This window comes from Archocentrus centrarchus, chromosome 22 (assembly GCF_007364275.1).
Source record: "Archocentrus centrarchus isolate MPI-CPG fArcCen1 chromosome 22, fArcCen1, whole genome shotgun sequence".
Classification (NCBI taxonomy): domain Eukaryota; kingdom Metazoa; phylum Chordata; class Actinopteri; order Cichliformes; family Cichlidae; genus Archocentrus; species Archocentrus centrarchus.
In genome coordinates, this window is record NC_044367.1 from 5032283 (window position 1) to 5051421 (window position 19139).

Consider the following 19139-nt stretch of genomic DNA (forward strand, 5'->3'; position numbering starts at 1 on the left):
ACTCGTCGTCAGCTGCAGTTCCAATTATTCCAGCCTTTCTGAATCCCAACAGGATGGTTTGGTTGTCACTGAAGCCCATGTTTTCTTGATCCATCCAATGACTTCCAGGAAAGTTGGGTGGCGCATTCTCCCAGTTGCCGTTAAGCTGTGCTCTCCATCCATCATCCACTGCGCCCACAGGTTACGCAAGACTGCCTTAAAGCTGCAGTTCACGGAGATGTCAAGTGGCTGGAGTATTTTGGTTCATGTGTTATAAATGTCACATATACGTCGCTCCGGAGTATAGGTCGCACCCCCAGCCAAACTATGAAAAAAAGTGCGACTTATACTCCGGAAAATACGGTATACACAAATCAGGGACCGATGTTTATGAGCTTTGTCATATGAGTTTTGCTTTCTGGATGAAAATTTAAAAAATAGTTTTGAAGAGCTGAAAAACTTTAGTACAGGTTCATTTTTATAATGAAGATCTCTTAGTTTCTGTGACCCAAGGCAGGAAACGATGAGAAAAACAAAATGAGCTAACAGGCAAACAGCTGTATCAAAGCTGCGCAGTGGCCAAAATGTTTGTTTGTTTTAATAGTGAGACTCTGAGCTGACATCAATAACTGCCCCGAAACCATGAAAATGAAAAAAGCTGGGACAAGAAAATGCATGTGTGTTACTGCAAAGACGCACATCACTGGAGTGAAATGATGTGCTGTAATATTTTGGTTTAAATTCAGAGTGCTTATTCTTGAATCGCTGTTTCATGTTTTTTGTAAAAAAAACAAAAACAACAAAAAAACAAAAACATTATTATTACTTACAGTTTTGACTGTAGCAAGAAATGTCCTGCAGTGTAGCAGCCTTAAAAAATTATGACTGGGTCAAGTTTTTTAACCTTAAAAAAAAGCTTTTAGTTTATAATGGTTATTTGATCTTGTACAGAATAACTCCTTTGACATGTTCCAGGGCATCAAGGTTACATTTGTTATCTGTTTTACTTTTATGGTTCAATTAAAAGTCATTTAAAGTGAATGTAGTTTTGTTTTTATTTTTTCAGTGATTTATACAATATGAAAGAAAATCCTGACAACTTAATGCAGAACATTTGTGGGGAACACTGAGCACACTTCCAACTGTTTTGAGTCTTTTTGTGTAGATTCTACTGAAGGATTAGCGTGAACTGACAACTGTATTCTGTGCAAACTTGCTACCACATGTTTATTAACAGCTGATACAATGCTGGCACCTCACCATCCTGCCAAATATCGCAGTGGATTAACACCATCACATGCAAATAGGTTCTGTTTTTAGTCTTTCATTTTCAGGAGGTCTAATATTTGTAAAACCTCTCTAGAAAAGTGAGTTCTCTTTAATGCAGCCATGGTGGTCACTACCAGCTACAAGACCACCTCGGATCTTTTTGGGCAACGATTTCAAACATGCCAAAAAAAATATTCAGGACTAACTCAGAACAGGAGCAAGTATTCATTGAATTTGGTCAAAGACAGGAAAATAAGTTTAAAATTAGTTAAAGTTTTGCATTAGAGATTTAAGAAAATCCACAGTACTGAACATCCTGTACCTCAGAACTCCAGCATCACCGTCAGCGGTTCCACAGAGGTAAGGGAAATTTCTTGTTTCTGTCCATAGAGTCCATGCTCTACCTTTACACCTGCACTTGTGCACTTTGCTGAGCCTGACATGAGCTCTCTGCAGACCGAGACCAAGTTTGAGAAGAGCTGGGCGCCCCACCACAGCTCACATCCGCCTATGTACTGCATCCTTCTGTTGGGTGCAGTCTTCCCGAGCAGGGAGTCCTGGGGGACAAATAAAATACTCCCAGGAAGGTCGAGCAGGGACACGGAGTGGCCAGCGTTTTTTCGGAAAAGCCTGGTGGTCATCAGTTTGTTGGCTGTTGAGAACACAGTGGAAAAAAGACAAAGCCTAAAACAGATTTCAAACTTGACTCGGCATAACTTAGTTTGTTTAGACATAAATTCATAAGTGTGTTAACATTAACCCCAGTAAGTGCATGTCTTTGAACTTAATTTTCCATAGATGCAAATGTGAATGTGAATGGTCGATTGTCACAGTAACGTGATGTTGCAGCACCTGGGTTACAGGATTAGTGCAGAATATGATGTTAGGAGGTTTGGGTGAAAACATTTCTGCAGGTGGTTACGTGAAGCGACAGAAGAGGAAGGAAGAGTCTCAAAGTCTCTGTTTCTGATCCTGGACAAACTACCTTAGCTGAAAAAGCCCATGGTGTCTCATGTCCACTCACACTGTGTACACATGACTGAGTTATTACTGGGTTGCTGATTTGGCTTTAAAATCTCACTCTGAGATGTTACAGCAACTGTTTGCAACAGAAGCAAGATTAGCTCTCAGTGCAGACTGATATTTTTATTCTATTTTCTCTTTGACTGCAGGTCACTAAAATCATTGTGAACAATCTGCTTTAAAATATTAGAAGAAATATGATACATATCTCACTATAATGACTGTAGCATGTATGCACCCTATCTCCTTAACAGCTGAGCCAATCTGAGTGAAACTTTGCACGAACATTGTCGCACAAACGGTGATTATTAACATCCATATGTTTTTTTTAAATAAAGATTATAAATCCCATCCTCCTGGGAATGCGATGTTGCATTCTCTGTTTGCATTTGTTTCACGTGTTCACCTGTACATAGCTTAACTATCACCAAAGTTTGTATAAAATGAATCTGAATAAGTGCTGCAGTTTATGTATAATATTCACCTACCATACTATTTTTATAAGGAAGGAGCTTTTGATGTGGGAAATACTGGACAAAACCATTTGGAATAGTTGCAGCAACAGGTACACAAGTTTAAAAAAAAAGTTTATGTATGTAGTATATGCTCACTGGCCACTTTATTAGGTACGCCTTGGCATTACCAGATTTTGGTGAGTCTGTGCGAATTGGTTCCTGTTCTCAGCTGACAGGAGTGGCACCCGGTGTGGTCTTCTGCTGCTGTAACCCATCTGCTTCAAGGTTTTATATGCTGTGTGGTCAGAGATGCTCTTCTGCATACCTTACCATTGCCTTCCCATTAGTTGAAGCTGTCTGGTTATTCTCCTCTGACCTCTGATATCAACAAAGCCTTTTCACCCAGAGAACTACTGCACTGGATATTTTCTCATTTTTGGACCATTCTCTGTAAAGCCTAGAGATGGCTGTGGGGGTCACATAAGTCACATAAAGCACTTTTCTTCCTAATTCTGATGTTCAATTTAAACTTCAACAGGTCATCTTGACCATGCTTACATGCCCCAATGCAAAGACCTGCTGTCATGTGATTGGCTGATTAGATTAGAATATGTGTACTTAACAAAGTGGCCAGTGAGTGTATGTATTCAGTGTTGGAGCCAGAATGCAGTGTCAAACAGCGTTTTGAACAAAATCAAGAAACATGTAAAACTTGTACAAGCAACACAAAGACAAATTTCTAGATCTGTACAAGGATTTCAAGGTGAGCAACTTTCAGTAGTTAATTTATATTAATATATTAGGCTGCTATTACTGTTTGCTGGTGACATTATTAGCTACTGTGAGCCGGCTGACGTGTGCAGGAGTAACTCACCCATGTCGTGTGTCACATCCTCAGTGGCTCCATGAAAGAAACACACGTACACAACTAATCCCTGCTGAATCTGAGGAGAGGGGGGCACAGCGTCAGTGTAATGATAATTAGGTGCTTTGTAGGATTAAAAAATAACACAAAAACTCTCAAAAAAATAATGTTTTGCTAATATCAAGTAAAAGAGTATTTAGGTTCCATTATTTATAAGAATAATGTGCACACATCAGGTCCTTTTCTTTTAGGCTGTTATACTATATATAATTTTTTTATATATAATGAATAGGGCAACAAAATCACCCACCTCTGCCCACTGAGCGTCTGTCCCATCTAGAGCAGGTTTGATCTTAACCTTCGCATGGCTACACTGCTGAACGACAGTTCGGGCCTGAAGCCTGATGGACCTATGGAAAACAGCTGAGCTGCTCAGACAAACAAATATAGATGACAAATATAATCATTACCAAAATCAGGCTATGAATGAGTTGAAATAGCTCTAAAGAGATTTTGTCGTGCACCTGTCAGCCTCAGGAGGGGGTTTTGCTGCCTGTTCCAGAGCAGCGTTACCGATGGTGAAGACAGGCCAGGGTTTGGTGCTCAGGGCCATCACAGGCTCCAGACCACAGCTAGAGCTCGTCTTGACTGAATAGTTTGCCTCCAGAACTCTTGTCTTCTTCACTGGGCGCTGGGCACTGCGCTGACTGATTTGCGTTGATGTATTTGCCTCTGGAGCGCTGTTTTGCCTCGGAGGCTGAATCTGCTCCAATGGAGCACGTTGGTCTGAAACAACCTGTGCTTGGATGCAGTGTTGTATCCCAGTGTTGCCCTGAAGGCTACTTGTTTTTTTCTGCTCTTGAGGTTGAGTGGGCTTCTTTAGATGGGGATTTACCTGAATTTGGATGCAAGTTTGTCCCTCTGAGCCTTTAGGATCCTTCTGTACTTTAAAATGTGAAGGAGCCTCTGTCTTCACAGGCAAGAGCTTTGTGACAAAAGGGATGTTGGGAGAGCTGGGCTGTAAGTTGATGGGCCTTTTCAGGTGGAGGAGGATGGGAATTCTGGGCTGAGGGTTGTTGGGAATTACAGTCTGGGAGGACAAAAGGGAAGAAGGTTCATCCTAGGATTGAGATGGGAGACAGAAGGAGAGTTCAGCAGTGCAGCAGTTCAAACTTTGTAACTTAAACAGAACCTGACTGAGGAGGTTGCACCACACAGGCTAGTTCTTTACATGAGCCTGAATGGTTGTGAATATTTTGTCCTTCTAGAAGCAACTCTTGCTACCCAACAGCCATCCTAAAATGCATCTGGGCTCTGGTATCTAAATAGCTTCCATTTCATAAAAGGTGCATATAGTCATCTGTCAAATCTTATTTAAAAATGCTTAAAAAGTTTGCAGACTTTGCCCCCAAAATAGATTTTTTTTTCTCTCTCTGGGACTTCTACCATAATCTCAGATGTTGTGGAATTTACCAGTTCAAAACTTTTTGAGTTGCACGCCTATCTAAAAGCTGAGCAGCTGATGACCAGCCCAATAATTTCACAGCTCCAACACAAGAAAAACTAAGACCAAGACCAGCTGAACAGTTTTTTTTTGTTGTTGTTTTTTTTTATTTGCCACTCAAGGGCAGTAGAAAAAACATTGTTAGCAGACATCAGAGACTGTGACATCACCAATTGCTTTCTGGAATCCTCAATATTAGCATTATGGCTGACAACATGTTTCTTTGGAGCCAGAAGCTACAAGTATCCAAATGGATGGGAAAAAAGAATGAACCATTATGCAATTCTTATGAAGGCAGAAATTATCCAAAGAGAACTAAACTGTTTGTGTACGAGGCTGTAAAAATGCTTTTTAATGCTGACTCATTTTTGAGCCAGTCTCAAGCGGTCACTAAAGGAAGTGAGGTTTTGGAAACCTACCACTGTGTCCTTGGAAGTCACTGCCAGCGGCCCCTCTGCGCCACTATCACTCCCCCTACCTTCATCACCATTAGAACTGCAGCTATCAGTGTCGCCTTCATTCACACTGCCAACGTGCAGAAAGAAACAAGAGTTTAGTAATGTAAGTAAGTAGTTAGTCTCAACAGTGTTATTCTTAGCACTGCTAACACGTAATACTGGGATCAATGCCCATATACTGTAGCTCCAAATATCTTTACATCCCAGGATTGTCAATCTAGAAAGCTTCACTTCAGCTTTAACTACACAGCTTTTCTCTGCAGACCACTGAATTAGAAATATGACTGCTAATGCTGCTTGTACAATAATGAGAATATAACCATGGTTATCTGGAGATAATGGAGTAACATAATATTCATGGACATCAATATCAGTTAAAAAACAGGCAGTTTAAAAAAAAAAAAAAACAATCAAAATGAAAACCTTACAGGACAATAAATGTATGTATTTAAAGAAAAATTGCTGCTTTGACAGAAAATACCCGTCTAAGTCATGAGATGCTTGCAGTTGAACCGCTGATCCCATTGCCTCTGCTTGGTTATTTGGTTTCTTCCTCTTCTTCATGCTGCACTGAGAGCAGTTGTTGATCCACTGGACAACATCAGGCCTCATGGTTTTCCAGAAGTACCTGTGAGAGAGCTCAGACCTGAGATCGTGTTGATGATTCCGACTGAAACGTCTTGCTAACAAGAAACAGCAGGAAAGGAAACCTCTCGTTTAGCAGTCTGAGACACTTGTTGACGTCGAGGTGGTTCAGATCGTTGTGATAGTCCAGCAGTGCAGTTTCAACCTGCTGCCTGTTCCTCAGAACCAAACGCATTCGATCTCCCCTCCCCATGTGGAGCACACCGTCTGGGAAGTAGTGGAACGAAATCAAAAAAAGGTGTTACAGGACAGTAACAGAGCTGTAACTGATCTGAAACAAACTTTTTTTTCCAGTTATGTTTGAGCAGAGTTATTCCCACAGAAGACATTGTGTATATTGTATTATTACATTTGGATTTTTGAAGATAAATTCAGTACCAGATGGACTGTAGTCCACAGGATTGAACTTGAACAGCAAATGATCAGATATTTTTTATTAAACCTTCTGATTGTGAAGGCAGCAAATCAGAAAACAACTGGCTTAACGGACTGACCTTAAAGGGAGAGGGGCTAAAAAAACACCATGTTTCAGACTGTGTACAAACTGACTGAATACATCAAAGTCCATTATAAGATAAACGAGCATTATTTTAAACTGTGAATCATACAAAGATACTCTAGTTGAGCCCAAGAATAAAAATATGAAGTTGGAAATTAGCATAACAGGCTCATTATTTAGGGAATTTTAAGGGATTTTCTCCCTGTTGTACAATATTTTATACAATGCAGTGTATTGTATAAAATATTGACTTTGTCTCCCTGAAATGAGCTGAAATTAAAGGTTTTGTCAGGCATACCTGCATGCCTTTGGTTTAAAATGAAAAGAGATGAATTCTTGCTAAACTTAGAAACTTGATACCTGATACCTGCGAAGTGTTTTAATTAGTCCACAAGAAAGCAAAAGTGCCATATATTTACCATAAATATAGTAATAAATACGTGGATTATACTGATATGTCAAGCCTTTGGATAGTATCACAAGTGATCTTATGAGTCATTCCACATGTTTAAGTAGAAATATTCATGTTGTTTTGTATCAATATATATAGTACATTAAAGAGAGGCAAGAAAAGAGAAAATTGGTTTGATGTGAAAGGGGGAAAAATTCCACAAGCACATTCAAGGTAAATGCTACAAGAGCAATGCAGACCAGCCTGATGTTTCACCAGGAGCTTTCAGGTCCACAGGACCCTTCACTAAAGTTTGTGCCCCCCCCCCTGGAGGGAGGAACGGGGAATTGTTTTTGGTATGTTTGTCTGTCTGTTTGTTAACAATATTACTGCAAAACCACCACTCCGATTCATACCAAATTTACACAAAAGATGGCCAGTGACCTCTAGATTAGACTAAAAATCTTGGATGAGTTTGGATCTCAGCGACTTTGACCTCAGGGTAAAGATCAAAGGAAAATTATGGGCATGGACAATAGGACCTATGTGCCTATCCGGTCTACATGTGTTTTGTGGACTTGGAAAAGGCATTCAACTGCGTCCCCAGGGGTATCCTGTGGGACGTGCTGTGGGAGTATGGGGTCTTTGGCCCGTTATTGTGGGCCATTCAGTCCCTGTACAACTGCAGTGAGAGCTTGGTCCGTATTGCTGGCAATACGGACTCGTTTCCTGTGGGTGTTGGACTTCGCCAGGGCTGCCCTTTGTCCGATACTGTTCATAATTTTTATGGACAGAATTTCTAGGCGTAGCCAAGTGGCGGAAAGCTTCTGCCTTGGTGGCCTCAGCTCGCAGTGGAACGGTTCACAGCCGAGTGTGAAGCAAATGGCATGAGAATCAGCACCTCTAAGCTTGAGGCCATGGTCCTCAGCTGGAAAAAGTTGGAGTGCCCATTCTGACTCAGGGACGAGTTATTGCCCCAGGTGGAGGAGTTCAAGTATCTCGGGGTCTTATTCACGAGTGATCAGAGAAGAGAATTGGAGATCGACAGACGGATTGGGGCTGCATCTGCAGTGATGCGAATGCTGCACCAATCTGTTGTGGTGAAGAGGGAGCTGAGTGTAAAGGCAAAGCTGTCGATTTACCGGTTGATCTACGTCTCTACCCTCACCTATGGTCATGAGGTCTGGATAGTGACCGAAAGAATAGGATTGCGAATACAAGCAGCAGAAATGAGCTTCCTCTGAAGGGTGGCTGGCCTCTCCCTTAGAGATAGGATGAAGAGTGCAGTCATTTGGGAGGGGCTCAGAGTAGAGCTGCTGCTCCTCCACATCAAAAGGAGCCAGTCGAGGTGGCTCGGGCACCTGACTAGGATGCCTCCAGGGCACCTCTCAGGTGAGGTGTTTCAGGCACGTCCCACTGGGACGAGACCCTGGGGCAGACCCACGACATGGTGGAGAGATTATATCTCTCGGCTGGCCTGGGAACGCCTTGGGGTCCCTCCCCGGGTGAGCTGGTGGAGTTGGATGCGGAGAGGGAGGCCTGGGCTTCTCTCCTTAGGCTGCTGCCCCCACGACCCGGCCCGGATAAGCAGAAGAAAGTGGATGGATGGGACATCAGCTGTATCTATGCACTATATGTGTGTATTATTAGTATTTTTGGCTGTGCTGTAAACAGAAAAATATTGTACGAACCTTTAATGACAAACTTCTTGCAGAACCTTCTGAAGGTGTTCTTTTCTACATAGTTCAGTCCAGGTGGATAAGTGCGTTTGGTAAGGTAGAGCTCCACAGCATCATACTTGGCAAAAATGGCCTGCTCACAAAGAGATGTAGATCATGTGTAGACAAACAGTTGTATTCAAGGGCCACAAATCAGTGCGACAAATACAATTTTGTCAAACTGACAAACTGACATACCTCCTTTCCCACTGCAGGCTGGATCAGACCTCTGGATGGCCCCTATGGGGGAAACACAGACCAGTTATTAGAGTTTGGCTAGTGGAGATACTGCTGCTTTAATAATACTAAGTAACTTTCATGCTCACTGCTGAGTCACTGTGGACCATGAGTGTGGGTACAGCAGTTGGATTTAGGGCGATGACCTCCCCACTACGGTTGAAACAGTCCTCAGTGAAATGGATTGAACAAATAGAAGATCTGAGCCGAGGATGCCAGTTTGAACGGCCGGTAGCCTTCAACCACTGAGCGAACAGGGTCGCATTGTGAAGAGGAAACCTGGAGTAAAATATATTAATGAAAAGGAGTAATTTTATTTGGGGGATTGCGGGAAGTAGCCAGAAAATAACATGTCAAAGCATCTGTCCATCTGTCAAGGCAAGTGAAACGGGCTATCCTTCTGCTGCAAAAACAACATAAATTCTGGAGTATAATAATCAGATTCAGCCAAATGCACCAAAATTGATTGAATGGTATAAAACAAAAACCAAAAAAACATCCTTATTAGTGTTTTACTGGCTCAGTGGCTCTTTATGCAGACCCTTGGTTCATCCTCTGGGTAAAAAACAAACTAACAAAAAAAAAAAACAGCTGATCAGTAACCTCACTAAAACCCCAATTTCTGATTGACAACCTTCAAAATGCACCTGGTATAAATATAAGCTATACTGCTTATATGTTGTAAATGTGCTTTACCTGTTTTTTTTTCCTGCACTGAGCTGCATATATATGATCATATATATGACAAAACAACAGAAATAAGCAAACAGAAAGCATAATATGCACACTAAACTCACCAGAAGAGGATCAACTGCACTATGTTTTACCACAGAAATCCTAAAGCTTTTACTTTTTGACTGTGAAGCCATCTTTTTATTCATTTATTAATCCCAGTCATTTCTCTGCTCAGCTTTGCAGTATAAGCAGGAAACAGCTAATCAAGAAAGTGATTCATACTTATGGAAGGTGAGGCCCAGGCGTCTTTCTACCGGTCCACAGCAGTTTGTGCATGCAAGAACACTGCAGCGCATCCACTTCCTCTTGGTTCTGTTAAGGCAGGTTTGGCAGTTGTTGATCCAATTAGTCAGGTCTCGGGTCATGGTGGCCCAGTAAAAGTGCTTTCCCATTTCTCGCTGGCAGATCCCCTGACCATAGTGGCCCTTGTTATCGTGGAATTCCTGCAGGATTGAGTTTACCTGAGGTCAAAAGGAAACCCAGTTGGTTATCACAGCATGGATGATTGGCAGTATTTTGATTTCCTTCTTTTTTTTAGAGGAACTGATGCTGAAGGAAAAATTCTCACAGATTGTTTTGAAAGGGGAAAGGCCATCTAAGCCCCCCCGCCCCGACATGGAGTTGTGTTGTCCTGTGCTGTTGTGTGAAATAATGAAAGCTGTTCATTGTTTTCAAGTTGCAGCAGCAAATACAATAGCTCAATACTATTCCACACATGTTTGTGAGACCATTATGTTGTGTCCTAAACTGCTTATGGAAATGAACCAGTGGTAACAGTTACCTAAACGATCATGCATTTGTCATGCAATGCCACGCTTCTCAGTCTGATTGGTCGTTGAAATATGGGCTGAGGAAAGATGTGCAAATAGGAATGTTAAGAGTAGCAGAAAAGTCCTGGATTTTGTAGCACTCAAGATGCTTCCTCCAACTAAATAAGGACACCTCAGTGCTGGGTCCAATAAAATGCAAGCAAGGAAGTAGTGCTAAAGCCTACAGAGAAAAAACAAAAAACAACCTTTTTGGGCGCCTGGGTGGCTTAGTGGTGAAGCCAGCGACCACATGCATATGCCGCGTTGCGGTGTGGGTTCGAGTCCCGGCCCATCGCCAATTTGCCCGCGTGTCTTCCCCTGTTTCTTTCCCCCATTTCCTGTCTCTCTCCCCACTGGCGATAAAAGCCGCTGTGGCCAAAAATGCAAAAAAAACCACAACCTTTTCTTGTGCTTGCAAAGGTGTCTAAGCCGAGTGGTCCATACAGGGTCACAACCTGCATAAAAGAACCTTTCTCCTTTTCCATGGGAGAACCTGCCAGAGCTGAGGACAGGTGCCTTTGAGCTCATCTTTCATCCAGCCATGCTTCACAAAATCCCAGCGATTTGTGAGAAGACGAGTTGGTAGGAAGATGAGTGTCAGATGAAATTATTCATTGATCATTTTTGTTTGATTGCATTTATAAATGTTGAATGAATCTTCATTGCTGTTAGCTTCTGCAAGTATTAAATAAAGCATTTGACCTGTAGTTAAAGTAAAGCTTCATGAAGTTCCTGCTCTTACACTGCTGTTTTTCCAATCAGAAACTTGCACTGACCACCACTACAAAACAGTCTTTATTTGAAAATTATAATCTGGTAATTACCTCCTCTCTGCTGCGGGGCACTCTGAGAGGTGGAGAAACTCGTGTGTACATCAGCACTCCATCTTAAAATGAAGAGACATGATTCTGAAGTTTGACTATGAGCATTTCAGCCTCACTATAAATACTTGAATGTGTTCTTTTTGGAGCGTTAAAGCAGTCAAATAAACTGAGCAATGCGGCTGTGTTAACCAACTGACCTATTAGGCCAAAGCGCTTAGCCATCCTTCTTAAGGCACTTCTTCTTTTCTTGCTTTGCATAGGTAAAATCCTGTGGCTCAGGTACCTGGAGAATACAAAGTAACAAATTAAATCAACCTTTAAAAAAATAATATTTCACGAGCACGTAAAGTTGTCAGGTCATCAAACACCTGCCTGGTGATATGATCGTAAATCATGAAGGTTGCCTCAATGACGGTCTTCCTCCTTGTGTGCTCCTTCACTGTCTGGACTGTGGTGGAGTCTGGAGCTGATGAGCAGTACTGGTGTTCCTGCAGTTCCATAGATGTTTCAGATTGATCAGTGGCTGGATGAGAGGGGTGTTTGGTTTGTGAACTAGCAGCAGCCGAGAGGAAGTCTTCCAGTGTGTTGGAACGGGCTTCCTCATCTGAAGGGATGGGCACCTGAAAACCAAAGAGGTTTACCTGATCAGGTCTGAGTAACTAACTCAAGTCAACACTCAGCAGACCTCTGCAGGACTGAATGGGGAAAAAGCATGGACGCCTAATCATGCTAAAGCTTCTTTATGCGCTGTAGATGCAGACATCTACAGCGCATAGATTTTTATTGTGGTCTCAGTCTTTTGGAATCCAAATATCCCCAATATGCAGTGCAGAGTGTATCTCATTTGAACTGTGTGAGGTCTTCATAGTGTCACCTCATCTTCCTGTGCTGTATCAGGCGTGATAGTTGGTACAGCATCTGATGATAGCGTCAGCTGACCCTCCTCATTCTGGGTGAAACAGGATGGGTCAAAGTGTCGGGAGCAGATGTAGGAGCTTGAGCGCAGTGAGCCTTCATCCCTCTGAGCCACTGCCAGCCACTTCTGACGCTGCTCGGCTTTCTTTGGAAACCTGCGTGATACAGAAAGGGCAGTTTTGTTTTGAAGACCTTATAGACAAAGCTGAAGTAAAGCCAAGTCTACCTGTGGTGTACCAAAAGGCTCAATTTTAGGTCCACTATAGTTCTCAGTAAATGCACTTTAGAAAATACAGTGATATAACTGTTCCATCAATACTTAGCTGTAGCTATAGCGGTAGCTTTGACTGAATTACAATGGAATTCTGTTTGGCTCATAACGTGACAAACCAATCGAAATACATCTATTTGTTTTTAAAGCACTGCCTGAAATCCAGTTTCCTCCCACAGTCCCAAAGACATGCAGTTAGTGGGGTTAGGTTGATTGGTGCTTCTAAATTACCCATCGGTGTTAATGTGAGTGTGAATGGCTGTCTGTGTCTCTGTGTTAGCCTCTCGCCCTATGACAGCTGGGCTGTTTCAGTTATTCATCCTTTTTTCAATATACCAATTGCATGGTTTAGGTCGGAGAAAAGTGAGCCAAGTCTGTAATACTAACCATAAAGAACATAATTTATTCATCTGATAATCAGACAAAACCTTCCACAAAAAAAGCCTCTGATTTTTTTTTTCTCAAAAACATTTCAAATGTGGTACCTGACCTGTGGAAGCTGAGCTCGGGGTGTATGTAACTGGAGGCATCACAACCATAAACCAGGCAAAACTGAACGCGTGGCTCGGATGGTTTGGTAGGAGCTTGCTTCTGGCAAACAGCACACGCTTTTATCCATTTCTTCACAGCCTTGGTCACTCCAACCCAGTAAAACATCAGCTGGATGGACATCAGGATTCACAACAGTTTTCTGTGAATAGCCTTCATTATTCTTAACTGTTACATTATCAAAAACACATCATCGTAACTCACCAGTATTTCCTTCACTGCCCGACCCCAGCCAGCATGGTTGTTATTATCGTGATACTGTATCAGGATGTCACGCACTTCTTCGTCACTCCTAACGACACGGAGAAGGCGGCCTCGGTAAGACCGCCACAAACAGCCGTCTGGAGGATTCAACAATATTACATACATAGATGGCTGACACTGTTGCTAGCATTCGTGCTTCTACGTGGTGTTTTATTGGTTAATTCTTAACCTTTGTTGTATCCCAGTGTTTTATATGTCGTGACAACCATGATAGAAACAAATAAAATGCTGGGATTTTTTTTCCCCTTCCTGGTCCAGTTTTTGTTGTGGTCAGTTTATTTTTTTATTTTTTTGTAGAAGCAGACATATTTGTCCTGCAAGTTTTTCCTCTTCAGTTTTACACTCCCTCATATTCATTCTGATAGCTTTGGGAATCTCCCTCTGGGAATTTGCTGACATGTGTGAGTCCTTATATCGATGCTATGATTATTATTCCTTTGTGCTGAGGCCATGATTGTTATTTGCTCACTGATAAATTTACAAACTGCAGTGAAAAAGTAGCTGGAAATGCACAGGAGGAAACGGTGCTGAACGGGCCAACGACAGTTGTTGCAGGCTGCGTCGACACAACGTGCAGTTACCGTTCCAGGGAGGTGCACATCTCATTATGGGGTAAGTTACCTTGTAGGCTTTCAAATAATAATGTGTTACTAATGACTACCTGATTAAATAAAGGTTAAACTGCAACAAAGCAGGTTCATATTGGTATTACACTAAAATGAGCACAGCTCTAGCTAAACTGCAGCTGATGTCTCTACAACACAACACAACACACAAACATTTCAGACAAGTCAAAGCTGCTGTCACAGTCACAACTTCAGTTGATGGCTATTTAAATTACTATAACATGCACACTTTAATGTATATTTAGGTTTTACCAAAGTTTTGGTTATATAATTATAGTTTATTTTTTTATAATTTTTTTTTTTACTAACGTATGCACACACACACACACACTTACAAACAAGCTTCTCAGTTGCAACCTGCAATAAGATTAATAGATTTTATCACTGTGGAAACATAAATTATAATGTGTCATAATGTTGTAAAACTAGGAAAGTTTGTGGACATTAGATGTACATTTTACAACATTACACTTGTGGGTTAGTTTACCCATGGCCAGCATACTATTGCTCAACTCTGTCTGATGCTCACAAACATTGAGAAATGTTTTGTTTGTGTAAGATCTAAAGTACCTTTGTAGATGAAGTGTTTACTGGCATTATTAATCAGCTTCTTTAAGTTTTTTGACGTATTTACAGGAAACTTTCTTGTCCTCAAATAATTCTCCAGACTATCCAGAAAAGCATAAGAGGGCATCTGTGGGTGAAAAGGTGACAAACAAAAACACAGTGATGAAGAAAGGGGAGTTAAAACATTCACTCTCACACAATGATTAGTTTAATAATTAGCAACTGCTGTAATGTTGACATTTTTCAAAGAAAAACAATACTTTAATAACTGGGATTTCCTCAGGTTCTCAAATGTGTGATTAATATCAGAGGAACGCAATATATGAGTACAGGGCCACCTTGCATTTGCTGCAATAAATTATAACCAATAAAATGTATTACAGACTGAGCAATATTAGGCCTCAGTGTTTTATAAAGTACTGCAAATGTAAACGGTCAAGCAATAAAAGATTTTAGCAATTAAATAAAGCCGACTGGAATTAGTTGCCCCTCCTAACAATTAATTTAGAAAAGCTCTAATAGTAAAAACCGCGACGTTTGTGATAAAAAATACTGTCAATCCTGTTCTTAGACCCATTTTTGTTGTGCACACATACACAAAGATAATAAAGCACACAAAACCCAATATTGTTAGTGTTATGTCCTTTCTACAAACATCGTGAAATGAGCAGACGCTTCCCCACCTTAGAACATCTGCCGTCTAGTCGACACAAATCCTCGTTACACCGGTTCCAACTTTCAATTCAAATTCTGCTGTCAGTTCGTCCACAGATTTCTTCACACAATCACGGCCATTTCTTTCACTTTCCTGAATTGTTAGACGTGCTTTAAAGAAATGCATTTAAGGGTAAATTAGTAGCTAAATGTGGCGTTTGGCTCCGTGCAAATTTAAGCCTGCAGCAACATCCTAGTATGTTCCGGTGTGGATAATTTCAAAATAAAGGTTGCTCAAAATGAAGTTTTTTTAATCTCAAAAAAGCGACAATTTTTATTTATTTATTTTTTTTTAGCGGGTGTAAACAAGAGACAATTAAAACTGTTATCTTGGTTACAGTGACTGACAGGTAGTCGTTTGTTTGCATTTTTAATAGTTTTGTTTTCACGGAAAAAGTCTTTACCGGAAGTTTACCGGAACATACTTGTCCTTTGACTGTAAAACGGTTTGACACAGGTTGCAAAAGCTGCTGTAACCCAAGCTTACTGAGTTCTGCTTACTTCCGTTCCCCAAAAGATGCAAGAGCGCCACCTGGCACTTCGGAGGAGACATTGTTCTCTCTCATTTGAAGCCCAAGTCTTCAAATTATATAATGCAACCACCTTCTCCAGCCCTCAAGGGTCCTAGGCAGAGGTGCTGCTTGGGAACAAAAGCCACTGAGGGCGGACAAACTTTAAATTACAGCAGTGGCAATGTACAGAGAGACACGAATCCCCACCTGACTCCACCCCCCCCCCACCCCCATTGCAAGTGAGGAGCATGATTTATGTAGTGAATGCATCATCAGTATGGTAAATTTGAATGCATTTTAATAACCACCCAGTGCTGAAGATATTGGGATGCCATGTAAAATATAAATAACAGAAGACAATGATCTGGAAATCTCATGAACCCATATTTTATTCACAAACGTATCAGAAAACATCTCAAATGTTTAATTGATAATAGAAATCAAAGCCCAAAACAGAAAATACTGGGTCACAGAGCCAGGATCACCACACAGAGACTAATTTCGGGAAGTGTTCCTGAGATCCTGCAGTAATTTACATGACAGAATTATGTTTTTTTTTTTTTTTTAATGCAGTGCTGCCCGAGGGCCTGATGATCACATACATCCAATACTTGGGCATTATTCTGAAACTGTTCTACAATTTGTAGATGCAGTTTTTTAATTTGTTTATTTATGTATTTATTTGCAAATTTGTGAACCTCTACCCATCTCCACTGCCTTCAGTACACTGCCTGTCTAAACATGCTCTTTTTATACCAGTCATATTACTGACCTGTTGCCAGTTCACCCAGTTAGTCGCAAAACGTTTCTCCAGTTGTTTCTCTTAGTGCTGCTTACATTTCCAGCTTATTATTGCCCCATCCCAATTTTCTTTTGAGGCATGGTGCTGCCATTAAGTTTAAAATGAAGTAACATTTGCTATGAAATAATAAAATGTCTTAGTTTAAACATTTGATAGATTTTTATGTACTTTTGTGAATAAAATATGGGTTTGTCAGATTTGCATTTGGCTACAGGCTCTTTTTCTCAATTTTCAAACTGTTTTGCTCAGCTACTGCATGCTTTCTTTAAGGTTTGATTTTATTATGGGCGTGTAATGAGATTGGATTAATCTGTACTGATACAAGAAGCACCCATGCCTGTGCCACTTGCAGATGAGTGTAATGATGAGCACTGTGGTTCTCAGTTCCACTGAGATTTGAGCTCTGATGACTGGATTCAAAACCCAGCGTACTAACCATCACACCATGGAACCGCTTTGCAGGCATTCACTTCACTGAAAAAAAACAAATAATGTAGGCTCAAGGATGCAGGTAAATGCTGCCAACATTTCTGACAGTGCGTTAGTACTGAGACTAACTACACATTTGTTACAGTGTCAAAGTGCTTTGTATCACAGCAGCGACGCTAAGGTCTTTATGAGCACTTTGGACTACAAATGAATTATTATTCCACTAGAGGTCGCCATAGCTTCATAAAACCATCATCATTGTTCTCTAACGGCAATATCTTAAAATTTTCTTTGTACCACTGGGTTATAGTAGGAGGCTTTTCAATAATCCAGGCAATAAATAGCAATTTACTTAACTATGGGGCTATAATAGCCCCATACTGTTTGCCTTATAGAAAGCATGATCGGTAATTCTTTTAATTTAGACAGTTTGTGATGAAGTTACCCAGATAGTAAAAAACATCAGCGGCAAACGCCTTTTTCCCCCACTTTTTTTTTTTTTTCCTGCTGGACGGCACCGCTTCTCTAAGATAAGCACTGTATTTGTTTCTGTTAAATATGCTTCATTCATGCCGTTACCAGTTCCGTAAAATTATTCTGGTAGGATATAACGAAGGTAATTGCTTTATTTGTAGTTTTTATTCAGAAATGTGAGATTGTGGCGGTGGAGTTAGCTTAGAGAACATTAGCTACCTGCATATTAGCTAACATAGAGGGTAGCACTGAGGTTAAAACTTAAAAAAGCCCCTCGGATTTATTTCGGTGGGGCAGATGAGGTGGTTTGGTTACCTGTCCCGGTATAGTTGATGTTACTCCGGGCTGATTTTATTGACCCTCTCCAGAACTGACTGCAGATAAAGTTAAACAGGTGGCTCTCAGCTGTTCAGTTGTTGTTATTTCAGTGTCTGAGTCCCAGTTATGGCATACAGTTGATTATATTTTGGCCATAAAATCATCCTGAATGAGTTACTAACAGCTTATTTTGAAACACATCCTTCATTTACAGGCAGCTGATACTCAGTTACATGGTGTTAAAGAAAATGTAAATCCCATGATTCTTCAACAGGTTCTCAGTCGGACTTTCCCCTCTGATTTAGACACTGAAGAAAATTTTTTTACAGAAATGTAGTGATTTAAATCAGCAAACTCATCCTCTGAATGCTTCATCACACTGTTTGAGCTGTCAAAGTTGGGACTGAGGTATGAGCTGCAAAGGACTTTGTTTTATTTATTTTAATCAAATTCACCAGCTCTTATTATTTACCTGACCTTGAGCTCAAACATGATCCAGTTTTAGCTTTCTTGTTGCTGTTACTTGTTCTGTCTTTACATATATATCAAGTCATTTACCAGTGATAAACAGTTAAATAATCGAGGAGAATCAAAGGAAATTTTGGAGAAGGGAAGAAACATGCCTGGTAACTCTCCTCTTACAAAAGGAAGTTGTGTTTTTTTTTATATTATTGTAACAACTCCTCCTCAAATGAACAGTTCTTCTATCTGCTGATATCATTTATTATCATTTTTCTTTTTGTTTTTCTTCTTGTTTTTCCATTTCACAGAAATCAGAGGAGAGAAAACGAGAAACAGGAAAAATATACAAACAACGTGGTATCAAACACTCATTTTAAAGCTCTTTAAGCACACATTTAATCAATGACTGTATTAGAACTCTGATCACTGATTCTTTTTCCTTTGTTCAGGTTTTATTTAAGTTATTAACTGTTATTATCCTTTATGCATTTGAATTTCAGAGACCGGAGCAGACAGGATGTTTCAGGAAGCCAACACATCTCATACATTCACATTATCGTGGTACATGAGGTTTTCCTTGTACATGTACTGCAATACAATAATGAGAATATGCAATATAATAGCAGTTAGTGAGGCAGTTGAAGAAATTTGGTGTAAATTTCTATGAAACTATGTAATTTCATTGTGGATCAAATACATTAAAGTTTCCTATTGAACCCTTAAAGCTGCTTGATTAATGTCTATGAGACACGTTCATGAAGGCAGTAACAAGTTCCACTTGTGTAATTTTGGGCTGATCCACCCTTTCTCATGATCATCCTCACC

At 40.6% G+C, this 19139-nt stretch overlaps 1 protein-coding gene and 1 long non-coding RNA gene across 4 annotated transcripts; one reads left to right on the plus strand and one right to left on the minus strand.

The window, feature by feature from the left end:
• Window positions 1-718: 718 nt before the first annotated feature.
• On the minus strand, window positions 719-17962 carry LOC115772351 (uncharacterized). Of its 3 annotated transcripts, none has more exons than XM_030718543.1 (19): window positions 15287-15509; window positions 14607-14730; window positions 13351-13487; window positions 13088-13257; window positions 12286-12481; window positions 11784-12031; window positions 11609-11694; window positions 11412-11473; window positions 10001-10239; window positions 9133-9322; window positions 9005-9046; window positions 8780-8900; window positions 6264-6405; window positions 6035-6181; window positions 5515-5620; window positions 4116-4711; window positions 3902-4001; window positions 3601-3670; window positions 719-1900 (listed from the first exon to the last, which is right to left on the minus strand). In XM_030718543.1, the coding sequence occupies exons 2-19, from the start codon at window positions 14728-14730 to the stop codon at window positions 1572-1574; spliced, it is 3105 nt and encodes a 1034-aa protein (XP_030574403.1). In that variant the 5' UTR covers window positions 15287-15509; the 3' UTR covers window positions 719-1571. The 3 variants fall into 3 exon arrangements, with proteins under 3 accessions (XP_030574403.1, XP_030574402.1, XP_030574401.1); XM_030718542.1 differs by lacking the exon at window positions 15287-15509 and adding an exon at window positions 17850-17962 and having other exon boundaries at window positions 721-1900; window positions 3902-4019; XM_030718541.1 differs by having other exon boundaries at window positions 721-1900; window positions 3902-4019.
• On the plus strand, window positions 17332-19025 carry LOC115772356 (uncharacterized). The gene is made up of 3 exons (XR_004019037.1): window positions 17332-18260; window positions 18623-18671; window positions 18815-19025. It is a non-coding gene; the product is annotated as an uncharacterized LOC115772356 (long non-coding RNA).
• The last annotated feature ends 114 nt before the right edge of the window (window positions 19026-19139 follow it).

Excerpts from the sequence above, each read along its gene's own strand:
- LOC115772351 (XM_030718542.1), bottom strand. The coding sequence starts at position 14,730 with ATGCCCTCTTATGCTTTTCTGGATAGTCTGGAGAATTATTTGAGGACA. Across the intron at positions 9,047-9,132 it reads TGGTCCACAGTGACTCAGCA|GGGCCATCCAGAGGTCTGAT; the intron begins GTGAGCATGAAA and ends TTTCCCCCATAG. Across the intron at positions 5,621-6,034 it reads GCATCTCATGACTTAGACGG|TGTGAATGAAGGCGACACTG; the intron begins GTATTTTCTGTC and ends GCACGTTGGCAG.